The sequence below is a fragment of the Trifolium pratense genome, linkage group LG2, assembly GCF_020283565.1.
Source record: "Trifolium pratense cultivar HEN17-A07 linkage group LG2, ARS_RC_1.1, whole genome shotgun sequence".
NCBI lineage: Eukaryota > Viridiplantae > Streptophyta > Magnoliopsida > Fabales > Fabaceae > Trifolium > Trifolium pratense.
In genome coordinates, this window is record NC_060060.1 from 29775302 (window position 1) to 29787776 (window position 12475).

The 12475-nt window shown below is 33.4% G+C and overlaps 1 protein-coding gene across 1 annotated transcript; it reads left to right on the plus strand.

Moving 5' to 3' along the window:
* The first annotated feature begins 731 nt into the window (after positions 1-731).
* LOC123907969 (receptor-like serine/threonine-protein kinase SD1-8) lies at positions 732-11215 on the plus strand. The gene is made up of 7 exons (XM_045958451.1): positions 732-2291; positions 8610-8753; positions 8860-9023; positions 9106-9316; positions 9671-9908; positions 10030-10180; positions 10347-11215. Exons 1-7 carry the CDS (start codon positions 1001-1003, stop codon positions 10629-10631), a joined length of 2484 nt encoding a protein of 827 aa, XP_045814407.1. The 5' UTR covers positions 732-1000; the 3' UTR covers positions 10632-11215.
* Positions 11216-12475: the final 1260 nt, after the last annotated feature.

Genomic DNA, 12475 nt, shown 5'->3' on the forward strand with positions numbered 1-12475 from the left:
AGCAAGATCTTCTCTTGATTCCTCTGGTTCCATGTCATCTTCTTCAAATTGTGGAAAGAAGTTGTAGTCCTCATTACTCATTTTCCAATCCCACTCTCCTTCTTCTTCAAAAACGACATTTCGACTAATTATAGTCTTCTCCGTATCAGGATTATAGAGCTTATAGCCTTTGGAGTTGGCGTCGTAACCAATGAAGATGTACTTTTCACTTTTGTCATCTAGTTTGCTTCTTTTCTCGTCCGGTATATGAGCGTGAGCTATGCTTCCAAAGACTCTTAGATGGGAAATTCCAGGCTTTCTTCCACTCCATGCTTCTTGTGGTGTTTTTCCCAACACGCTTCTTGTCGGAGAACGGTTTGATAGATAAACCGCGCACGCAACAGCTTCTGCCCACAATTCCTTTGGTAGTCTCTTGCTTTTTAGCATGCTCCTTGCCATCTCAAGGATTGTCCTGTTCTTTCTCTCTGCTACTCCATTTTGTTGGGGGGATCTTGGTACCGTCAGTTGTCGTCGAATGCCATTGTCTTCACAATACTTAAGGAATTCGTTTGAAGTAAACTCTCCTCCTCGGTCGGATCTTATGGCTTTAATCACGAAACTAAGGTACAAATCGTTAGTCTATATACTCTTATTGAAGATGCTCTCAAAATTTTTATATTTTATTTTTTATTATTACATATTCGGGCTAATTAGACTCATGCACCATGGGTCGAAGTTCTAGTTACTATGAATACTACATTGTGTTTGACTATATGCCATTTGGAAAATTAAGTCGTAGAATTACTCGCTATCTATATAATGAAAATTCAATCAGACTAATTGGTTCAACCAGTTGAACCGAAAAAACAGACCTGTTTCAGTCCAATTAACTCTTAAAACTATGCAATTCCAAATAAATAAACAAAAACTATGCAATTCACCTCAACAATTAATGAACAAAAAAGAAGAAAGAAACCATACTCATATACTCACATAATTCTATTACATTTCATCTTCAAACATGCAAGGGTTCTTTTTCATGTTCTTGTTCATCACTTCACTTTCTATTCTCATCACAATCTCAACCTCTACAGATACCTTAACCTCATCACAAATTCTCACAACAAACCAGACTCTTGAATCATCCTATGAAACATTCGTTCTTGGTTTCATCCCCGGAACAAATTCAAACATTTATTTAGCCATATGGTACAAAAACATCGACCCCAGAACAGTTGTTTGGGTCGCAAACAGAGACCACCCTCTTCAAAATAATTCAACCAATGATGGCTTTCTCAAAATTGGTGACAATGGAAACATAGTACTTCTCAATTCATCATCAAACAACAACCTCGTATGGTCTTCAAATCAAACAACAGTTACTAAAAACCAACTTGTTCTTCAGCTTTTGGATCATGGAAATTTAGTTCTAAGAGAAACAAACGTGAACGACCCAACAAAATATCTATGGCAAAGCTTTGATTTTCCCACAGATACTTTGTTACCATCCATGAACATGGGTTGGAACTTCGACAAAAACACCGAAAAGCATTTAACTTCATGGAAGATCACAGGTGAAGATCCTTCAACAGGTGATTATTCATTCAAAATTGATTTTCATGGTTTGCCAGAAATTTTCCTATGGAATGATGAAAATATTATATATCGAAGTGGACCTTGGAATGGTGAAAGATTTAGTGGTGTACCGGAGATGGAACAAGATACAGATTCATTAGTTTTCGATTTTTCATCGAATGAACACGGTGTTAACTACCTGTTTATGATCGGAAATCCATCAATTTTCTCGCTACTGGTGGTGGATTCGTCTGGTGTACTTCAACGTCGAACTTGGGTTGAAAGTAGTAAAACTTGGACAACTTTTTGGTATGCACCGAAAGATCAATGTGATGATTACAAAGAGTGTGGTCCATATAGTGTTTGTGACACTAATGCTAATCCGTTTTGTGTATGTGTGAAAGGTTTTAGTCCTAAGAATGAACAAGCATGGAAATTGAGAGATGGATCAGATGGGTGTGTGAGGAATATAAATTTGGATTGTGAGAGTGATAAATTTTATCATATGGAGAATGTGAAGTTACCTGAGACAAGTTCTGTGTTTGTGAACATGACAATGGGAATTGATGAATGTGGTGACTTGTGTCATAGGAATTGTTCATGTAGTGGTTATGCTAATGTTTATATTACTAATGGTGGAAGTGGTTGTGTTATGTGGTTTGGTGAACTTGTTGATATAAGAAGTTATTCTGATGTTGGACAAGATCTTTTTGTTAGATTAGCAGCTTCTGAGATAGGTATGTTTTTCTTTCTTTCTTTTAATTATAATTTAATTGTTTTTCTTATCTTATTATGGCTTTGATTTTCTGTTTATATAGTTTATGAGATAGGTATGATTGTTAGAAATTAGGCTATTATGAGTTAGAGGGTAATATGCATTTTGGTTGATTGAAAGTTTTTGTCTACTAGTGAAACACTCAATGGATACATGTACAATTCAAATCCTTGGAAAGATTATCAAAAGCAAAATAATAATAAGAAGAAGGAGAATGTTAACATGTGCAACTAAAGACACATGTTAAGAAGATAAATGTGGTAAACATTAAATATTAAGTTTGTAAATTCAACTCTTTAAACATTAAATATTTGTATCATTAAATGCTATATTTCCTTTTTAGGTAGCTTAACATGTGCCCTCGATGCACATGTTAACATGAATATTATATCACGTTGGAATTTTATATGCTTTTTAATATTTATATTTTTAGTAAAAAAAAAAATAATTATTTTTCTCTTTCTTTTTGGTAAAATTTTTATTTTTCTATTTATAAATATTTAAAATTTTAATAGTGCTTTATTAATCTAAACTAAAAACTAAACATAACATATAAATAAAATTACAAACATAATATCAATCGTTAGTTGGTCCCGTGATGATTGACGCTAGACTTGATAGGAAGAACCACAATTCGATAGCCTGCAACTGCAATCGAAAGAAGGTTGGTCTGATGTCAAAACTGATCCTGAACTAACCGGATACTGGTGGTGGAAAAAAAAATACTAACATTGTAAAAAAAAATAGCTCTACCATCATAAATTTTTATTTTAATTATTTGGGGCTGTCCGAATATATGACCTGGCTTGTATTCAATTATGACTGCGGGTGGGGTAGTCGTGTATGTAACTCGTGTTTGATTGAGTGGACCGACCTTATGAATTTTTCAACCATACTAATTAAGTGCTTTTCACAATCATATTTGGGCGCGTTCTACCGTGGGCATGCTATTCATATAGCTCACGGGTGCAACATTTATTAATCAATCCTAACCGTTTATTGGTATGATTATAAGATACACGTAAAGCACCTTAATATTGTCCATGCTCTTCTCATGTCATATCAAAACCAGCCTTTTAAATTTTCTAATTCAATGTTTTCTCATTATTCTTTTAAGCTTTTTTAATTCAACGTTTTCTCATTATTTTTTTAGGCTTAATTATACTTTTGGTTCTTTGGATTTATTTATTTTAAGTTTTAAATTGATCTCTTATCTTTAAAAGTTTCAAGTTAGTCCCTTATTTTTTATTTAAGTTTCAAGTTAAAAATTTCAAGTTTGTCCCTTAAGTTTGTCCAATCATGTTCCATGTCATTTTCTTTTAATTAAAAAAAAAACAAAATTAAAACATAAAGACTAACTTTAAACCTAAAATTAACATAAGGGGTCAACTTAAAACATAAAATAAACATAAGCGACCAACTTGAAATCTAAAATTTGACGGAACGACTAACTATGCAACAAAAGAAAATATAAGAGACCAACATGAAACTTTTAAAACATAAGGGATGAACTTGAAACCTAAAATAAAGATAAAGGATCAAAAGTGTAATTAAGACTTTCTTTTTATAATTCAACATTTTATTTTTACAACATAAATTTAGCAATAATAAATTTGATAAAAAAAAATTAAGCTCTGTTTGGGAAGGTCAATTATTGTCTTTTCTTCTATCTTTACTCTTATTATTTAATCTAAAATTTCTTTTAATCCTTTATTATTCTTCTGTGCACTCTTTAGTCTTTACACAGATGAATGACGCCCAGGCAAAGAAGGAGGACTAAGTGGACCCCTTAAGAAAATGCATATTTTAAAACATGGATCACTATTTATTTTTTGTTTGAACGAAGTGGAACTGGAACCTTAAGAAAATGCGTATTTTTTATGTGTTCTTCTATCCATTTATCATTTATGTGTAGTTGGTATAAAAACTATTTATGTTTAACTTTTTTATAAGGTATAAAAACTGAAATAGAATTTTATAAAAAAAAAAAAGAAATAGAAATAAGTTCAAAATAAAATTTTAAAAAATAAAATTAATTTTATAATCCCTCTTTTGTCAAAAAAAAAAGAGAGAGTATAATATTTAAAATTAATAGAAACACAATAAATAAATAAATATGACTCTATTGATTAAATCACGAGAATTAATAAAGTTGGTGATAATACTAATAAATTTATTGATAATTGAGGTTATTTTTATAAATGAGTTTTTTAGTATGTGCAATTTGGCACACGTTACGGAGTATAATTTTATATTAATTGCATAAACTTTTTACTAAATAATTGTTGTTTTTTAATAAAAATGTACTACTTTTAGTTATTTTAAAATGTGTACTTTTTATCAATCGTTAGTTAATTTGGTGAAGATTAATATTGAACTTGGTAGGGAGGATTTTTGTTCGATCTTTCGCGATTGGGAGGAGACTGCAACCACTTGATGTTAGAACTGACCCCCGAACCAGATTAAACTGATGGTGAAAACAAATGCAAAATGTGCACACTTTATAAATTTATCGTGTAAGAGAGAGTATTTATTTATGTTTATTTTTTTTGGATAGACGAAATGACAAAACCATTATAAACTCACACACTCAAGTAAAGGAGACGGGATTCGAACCACGATCATGACGTCTGACTTAACAATTTAGGCATTTTAACCGGTTGAGCTTGGAGTTGTGGACAAATTTATTTAGGTTTATCAAAACATTTATCGTAAAGTATAGAAAAAAAAAAGTAGTTAAAATAATTAGGATTATGTAGATAAAAAAAAATTGATTGAAAATAAAAAAATGATCTTATATTTAAAGATAGAAGTAAGTAGTACTATCTCTGTCTCTAATTATAAAACTCTGTTTGACAAAAATGTACTATTTATTTACCTTATTTTGACCGTATTTTTTTAATGATATATAAATGTAAATATTAACATATAAGATATTGTTTTGATGAGTATTTTGAAAATATTAAATTTTTATAGCTTTTCCTAATAGACAATTAAAGATATTAATGATCAAAATTGTACATTGATGTACATGTAGAGATTAAACAAGGTTTTATAATTAGGAACGCGGGTAGTATAGTATTAAAAATTAAAAGAATTACTTTTGTCAAAAAATGAAATTAAAAGAATTACTTGAAACGGAGAAAGTTAAAAAATCAAGGTTGAAAAAGTTAGAAGAAGACAAAAGGAAAAATATTCTGATATGGAAAGCTTAAAATAAACTCTATACACCCTTTAATCTAAAGGCCCTTAACAGCTGCCCATTGGTGAGAGACATGATAAACTCTCTCACCCTAGCCCGAGCCTCATAATTTGATAGCTATACTCACCTTTTTATTTTTATTTTTTTTATTTCTAATGTATATTCTAGAAGAAAATGAGCTTTCACATTCACATTATTTATCTTGAGATAAAAGCATAGACAAATGTCATTGTACAACTTAAGTAAAAAAAAATAAAAAAATTCATTGTACAACTATAAAGTCGTTATCATTGCATGGATTGAAAAATCTATTTTAGGTGTGTTCATTAAAAAACAACAACAATAGTAGCTACATATGCACATTTTTTTCATATTTGATTTTGAATTTAGAAAACAAAATTGAATTTTGGTATGATTAGGAAAGAAGATAATTAGTCCTTAATGAAAGTAGAGAAAGTATTCATTGATGTTATCGGAGACCTTGTTGATTTGCCAATGGTTGGTGGGATTTTGGCATTTTTGAAAAAGGAAAGAATTTGGCAAATAAGCATTAAGGTGGGGCCGGGGGGACCCAAAAAAGTTTTGTTTTTATACATTTTGGGTGGGAGTAGGTGCCTTCCCACAGTTGTATTTGATGGAATTTTTCGCAAGTAAACGAAATATCACGTAGTAATAAAATATCGATTCACAGGGATTGTGTGATCAAACTAGTCTAATAATGTTCATAAACATCATGCAAGAATAACACATAAATTGGGGGTTTGTTTGAGTGATTAATTGTTAGAAAACATGCTTTGTGATAAGTGGAAAAGCGAGGTAGAATCATCGGAATCACCTAGTCTATAGCTAAATCACATGCAATCTACCGTATCATACGAATTTACTCAAGTGTTCACAACTGGATCAACAAATTAGTGAATCGCAATCTCTTGTCAAAATCCACTCTATTCGTTGTCGATATTCCCCCGATCTCTCGGGCGGAAGCTACCTACAACGAATGATATGAAAGCGCGTCGATCGTTCGCTACACTCTATGTTTCAATCTCTCGACCGGAAACACTCGAGTGCTCAATGCAATTCAGTTCAGAAATTAAACCAATATTCTCATACGTGACTTAACTCAAAATCGTTATAACACTAATGAAGGATTATAAAGCATTAAGCGAAGAATTGCATTAAGTAAACACTATGAAACAGAGTAAATTCTTACAATAGAGCAGATTACATTAGATTCATCTACATCCTAGGCTATCCTAGATCCTACATCCACAAGGAGTTTAGCTCCTCATGTTGCTTCGATCGCGTCCTAGCTTCAACTTCATGACTTGAGAATCCATGCTATTGAGGAGCTTGAAGCTATCCTATGAAGGTCTGGATCCAACTGTGAAAGCTCCAAAACCAGAAAGTAGATGAAATGTAGCAGATTTTCCAACCTCCGAAACAGAAAATGAGGAATCCTTATATAATAATCGCAACCACGCCGCGCGCCAGATCTATCACGCCGCGCGTGGTTGCAATTTCTTCAACTACGCGGCGCGTGTAACGGTATCACGCGGCGCGTGATCAAATCTGAGGTCTCTGATCTTCAACTCTGCAATCTTCACGCCGCGCGTGATAGCTCCACGCCCCCGGCGCAGTTGTCCTTCCTTCCTTCACGCCGCACGTGGTCAGTGCTACGCCGCGCGTGATCAAGTCAGAGAGCAATCCAATTCTGATCAAAGCTTCACGCCGCGCGTGGTATGCATCACGCCGCGCGTGATCATGATGAAAAACTTGGCTCCCTGTGATCTCCATCACGCAGCGCGTGATGGGCTACGCCCCAGCGTAGTGAAAATCAGCAATTTCCTGCAATTTTCCTGTTTTCTTGCAAAACAAGTAATCATGCTTATGAATAGATTTCTCTTACATTTATTGCTTAAAACCTACTAAAATGCATCTAATGTTGCCAAAATAGGCATGGATTAGAGAGTGTGACGATCCGTCATCAGTATTCAATGTCCGTTGATATGTCAAACGGAAGTGTTTGAATTGAAATTCAAAACAAGCATAATTTTGTGATTGTAATTTTTTTTAGGTTGCTTTTAGGGTGGGGGACATGTCTCATATTGATCTAAGAGGGATTTAGATCATCTTCAGTTTGTTGTTTCCTGTTTTATATTTTGTGCAATCTCGGTTTTTTAATTAATTTATGATTGAGAATTATGTCAAATCATTTTTTGTCGGTCAATCATTAGATCAAATCCAATGATCGAGAATTGCACCGGAAACAAAACTGAAGAAGAATGATAGGAAAGGATCTTGATACATCTATGAGTGATGAAAATCGTTCAAAACATTAATAATAACAACGACTATGGTCTCTCTTGTGAGTAGAAGTTCATGGTAGTGTTATAATTTATCGTTCTTGTGACTTAAATATTGCGACTCACGAAAACAAACAATATGGAAAACATATGGACTTTTATTTAAAGACGGCGACTTCTATGTCGTCAAAATTTTGAGCAATTTTTAAGTACATCGGACACTCGGATCAATCTGGACCATACATATCACATTCCCATCCTAGTCCTACCAATTGCCTATTCTATGTATTTGATTTTTTTTGGGTACAAAAGAGGGGCAAAGCCCCATGTATTTGATTTTACTAGAAGGGAGTAAATGAATATAATTAAAATTGCCTGAGACAAGTTCTGTGTTTGTGAACACGACAAAGGGGACTGATGATGAATGTGGCAATTTGTGTCATAGGAATTGTTCTTGTACTGGTTATGCTTATTTTTATGTTGCTAATGGTGGAAGTGGTTGTGTTTTGTTGTTTGGTGAACTTGTTGATATAAGAAGCTATTCTTATTTATATTACGTTAGAAGTTATTATTCTCCTGTTGGACTAGATATTTACGTACGCCATGCTGATCAAAAACTTGGTGAGTATGCATAGCTCGTAGTCGTATCTATAATTTTGTTTAATTTTTAGGTGATAATCCGCTACCAGAATTTTGATAAATGTGTAAAACAATTATTCTTCATCTTTCAATCATATAATCAGATTCTAAATAAATTATACTCCAATCATCATAGCTACTGTTACACCAGCTATAGACACAAATGGGAAGAGAAATGTTACACCAATCATCATAGCTACTGTGATAGTAGCAACAATTATTATTGCTGCTTGTACCTATTTCTTATGGTCATGGGCTTCTAAACGTTCAGCCGGTTCAGGTATTTGTGTATTCCTATATCTTTCAGTATTCTTCATAATTAGGATAAGACATGAGCTTCTTAGAATTGTCTAGCTTCCACTTCCAATTATGTGTGTTGAAAACAGGGCAAACCCCTCAAGAAAACCAAAGTGCAAGTCTAATTAGAGATGTTAAACAAGTTAAAATAGAGGACCTTCCTTTATTTGAGTTCAAAAACATATCAACTGCAACAAATAACTTCAGTTCAGCTAATAAGATTGGACAAGGTGGTTTTGGTTCAGTGTACAAGGTAAACCAAGTCTTGTGAAGTTTTTATCTTTCATTAATGTTTATAGTATTATGTTTTAATTTTACTTAAAAAATGATTCTAGGGAGAGTTACCAGATGGATTAGAAATAGCAGTGAAAAGACTTTCAAGAGCTTCAGGACAAGGTCTAGAAGAATTTATGAATGAAGTGATCGTGATTTCAAAGCTTCAACATCGCAATCTTGTAAGACTTTTAGGCTGCTGCATTGAAGGAGAAGAAAAGATGTTGGTTTATGAGTACATGCCTAATAACAGTTTAGATTTTTATCTATTTGGTTAGTGTACATCTGCTAAACCTGTTCTTTTGTGTGTCTTGGTAGATTGAATTTCACTCATCATTAGACAAAGCAGCAGCTAGACTTTATAGTATTACATGGAATGTGTTGTTACCATTGATCTTTTAATATTGTTCACTTTATTAAGAAATGTGGTTCATTTCTTATCCTTCATAGAAGAGGTTCATGACATTCTTTCTACTTTTAAGTTTGGTGTATGAAGTGAAAAACAAGTCAGAGAATGTTCTTGGAGCCTTTCATTTGAATACCTTAAAATCTTTTTAATTATGTGACCAAAAGTTGCATTTTGCAGCATCTTGCTCTGCTATACCTTACTTTCCATTGTTTCTGCAGACCCAATAAAAAAGAAGGTTTTAGATTGGCAAAAACGTTTATACATAATCGAAGGAATCTCTCGAGGTCTGCTTTATCTTCATAGAGATTCAAGATTAAGAATAATACACAGAGACCTAAAACCAGGTAATATCTTGTTGGATGGAGAATTGAATCCAAAAATATCTGACTTTGGCATGGCCAGAATCTTTGGAGGTACCGAAAACGAGTGCAATACAAGAAGAATTGTGGGAACATAGTAAGCATGTTTTGTCTTTATAAATGTCCCCAAAATATGCAATTGCAGAACCTTAATATATTGGGTTAGCATGCCAAGAGCTATAATATATAGTTGATTTGACGGTGAAATTAAAATGCAGTGGATACATGTCTCCGGAGTATGTAATGGAAGGACTGTTTTCAGAGAAATCAGATGTTTTTAGCTTTGGAGTTTTGCTCCTCGAGATAATAAGTGGCAGGAAAAACACAAGTTTCTATAATCACGAGCAAGCACTCAGCCTCTTAGGATATGTAAGTATTTCCAAATTCATTAATTTTGCCCGCCCGTACAAATTCATAATACAGTACATCTCAATTTTCTTTCGTACTACTACTACTACTACTAATAATAATAAATATAATTTCAAGTTTATATGCATACACACTGGTATTTATTATAAATTTTTGGTTTTTTAAGGCATGGAAACTATGGAATGAAGATGAGGTTGTATCTTTGATAGATCCTCAAATATGTAATCCAGAATATTTGGATGACATTTTGAGATGCATACATATTGGACTTCTTTGTGTGCAAGAGATTGCGAAGGAGAGGCCTACTATGGCCACAGTTGTTTCAATGCTTAATAGTGAGATTGTTAAATTTCCTCGTCCATTTCAACCTGGATTCATTCAAAGACAGATTGAGCGTAGAGGCGAGCCATCGCTAAACCGTGTCACTGTCACAAGCTTGCAAGGCAGATGATTAGCAGACATAACGATGCCCGTGCTGGATCCTCAAGACTTTAAACTAATAATCTCTGCATCTCATTTACAAATAGATCTCTTATGTTATATAAATTGTTTTTTCCAATAGTGATGATATCCATCAACTTTCCAAATTCCAAGATTACTAAAAATGTTCAATATTATTATTAGCATCACAAGTATACACTCTCCACATTTTCAATGAAGGGTTGAAGATGATACCAAATCAAATATAATGACTAACATCATTACTTACCATATATTTCCCTTGCAGGCCACTCTCGTACCAATACCTCAGCTAGGGTTCCCTAAACAATACAGAAAACAAATCGTCATTCGTCAATGCAATGACATGTATACCAGCACAAAGCAACAGACTAGCCAAAAAACATATTTTAAATTGTGGTTGCAGTCGCGGATGCGGTAATGGTTGCGGTTGTTGCGAATGCGGTCATTGCGGTTGCTGCAACGTGCAATGCAACTGTTGCGGCGTGATGCAACGTGTAATGCGAGTGTTTCAGCGTGAAATCATTTTGAAATTTCACAAGCTATATAAAATGAAACTACTAAGTAACTACACTATTTATCCACTATTGCATAGTCTTAATTTATTCCATAAACACTAATTTGAATTTTCTTAAAATATACGGTTGAGAGATTGTTAAAAGTAAGATTTTTCATTGGATTTAACACAAATTAGGATTTGAAGTTCATAAATTTTATTTTTTGGTGAGAAAATTTGAACAAACATCTCCGAAAATGTCTAATGCGGCTCCTGATGCGGTTACGATGCGGCCGTACACGTGAATTAAGTGTAATAATTAACAATTTAGAGATCGATATATTATATGAGATTAGAACACACTTACTTGATAATCATAATCACAAAGCAACGTTACCGGAATTGCCAATATCGGAATCACCGATATACTAGACAAGGTCTTCCTTTGCCTGATCACATGCTCCAGTCTTTGAGGTCTTTGATGGGGAAGACAACAAATGAGCTTACTTTGTTTGTACGTGACGGCAAAGGGGACCTAGCCAATCTTATATAAGATCACAACCCTAGTACCACCCATCATGGACTCTAGAGTTGGGCCTACACTTTGTTTCTACACAAATCAGAATTAGTGTTCAAGCCCATTATTACTGATCACAATTATCGGGCTTAAGCATCATCAAATGGATCACAACAACATCAACCCGTTTTTATTAAAACCAAAACTCACAATTGATTGCAGCCCACAGAATATTAGAAAATATTCTAACATTAAGATCACACCGCAATTGCGGCGGAGGCTACCGCCTCAACAATACTGCAGCCGACCGCAATTTAAAACCTTGGCTGTAACTAACAAGCTTCCCAAACTCAAATTGGCAAATCTCCACGAGTTAAACTTTCTGAGGATGCATGTAGAGCTCGGTGCTTGAATAATTGTAATTGCACAGCTTATGGATATGATGATGGAAATTAATTGACATGGTGAGGTTTACAAGTGGAGGCATTGATCTATACATACGCCAAGCTTATTCAGAACTTGGCGAGTCTATCTTAATCTTAATGACATACTAATTAGCATGACCCTTTTGTTTATTTTTTCCCCTGTGATAAATGTGTACAAAATTTATTATTCAACTTTTAGTCCAATTAAAAACCAAATTCTGAACTAAATTTTGTTAATTATTCAGGTTATGGTGATCCTGCTTGGTCCAAATTAATTAAGATATGTCAGTCATTCCAAATTAATTAATCTTCATGTTGATTCATATTAAGGCTCTATTTTATGTTTGCTACATTATAGTACTATATTTCAAATTTACGTCCATATATACTGGATATTT

Bases quoted from the DNA above. Each gene is read 5' to 3' on its own strand.
- LOC123907969 (XM_045958451.1), top strand. From the start codon at position 1,001: ATGCAAGGGTTCTTTTTCATGTTCTTGTTCATCACTTCACTTTCTATT. The intron at 2,292-8,609 runs GTATGTTTTTCT...CAATCATCATAG, and splicing joins ATTAGCAGCTTCTGAGATAG to CTACTGTTACACCAGCTATA. The intron at 9,024-9,105 runs GTAAACCAAGTC...AAATGATTCTAG, and splicing joins GTTTTGGTTCAGTGTACAAG to GGAGAGTTACCAGATGGATT.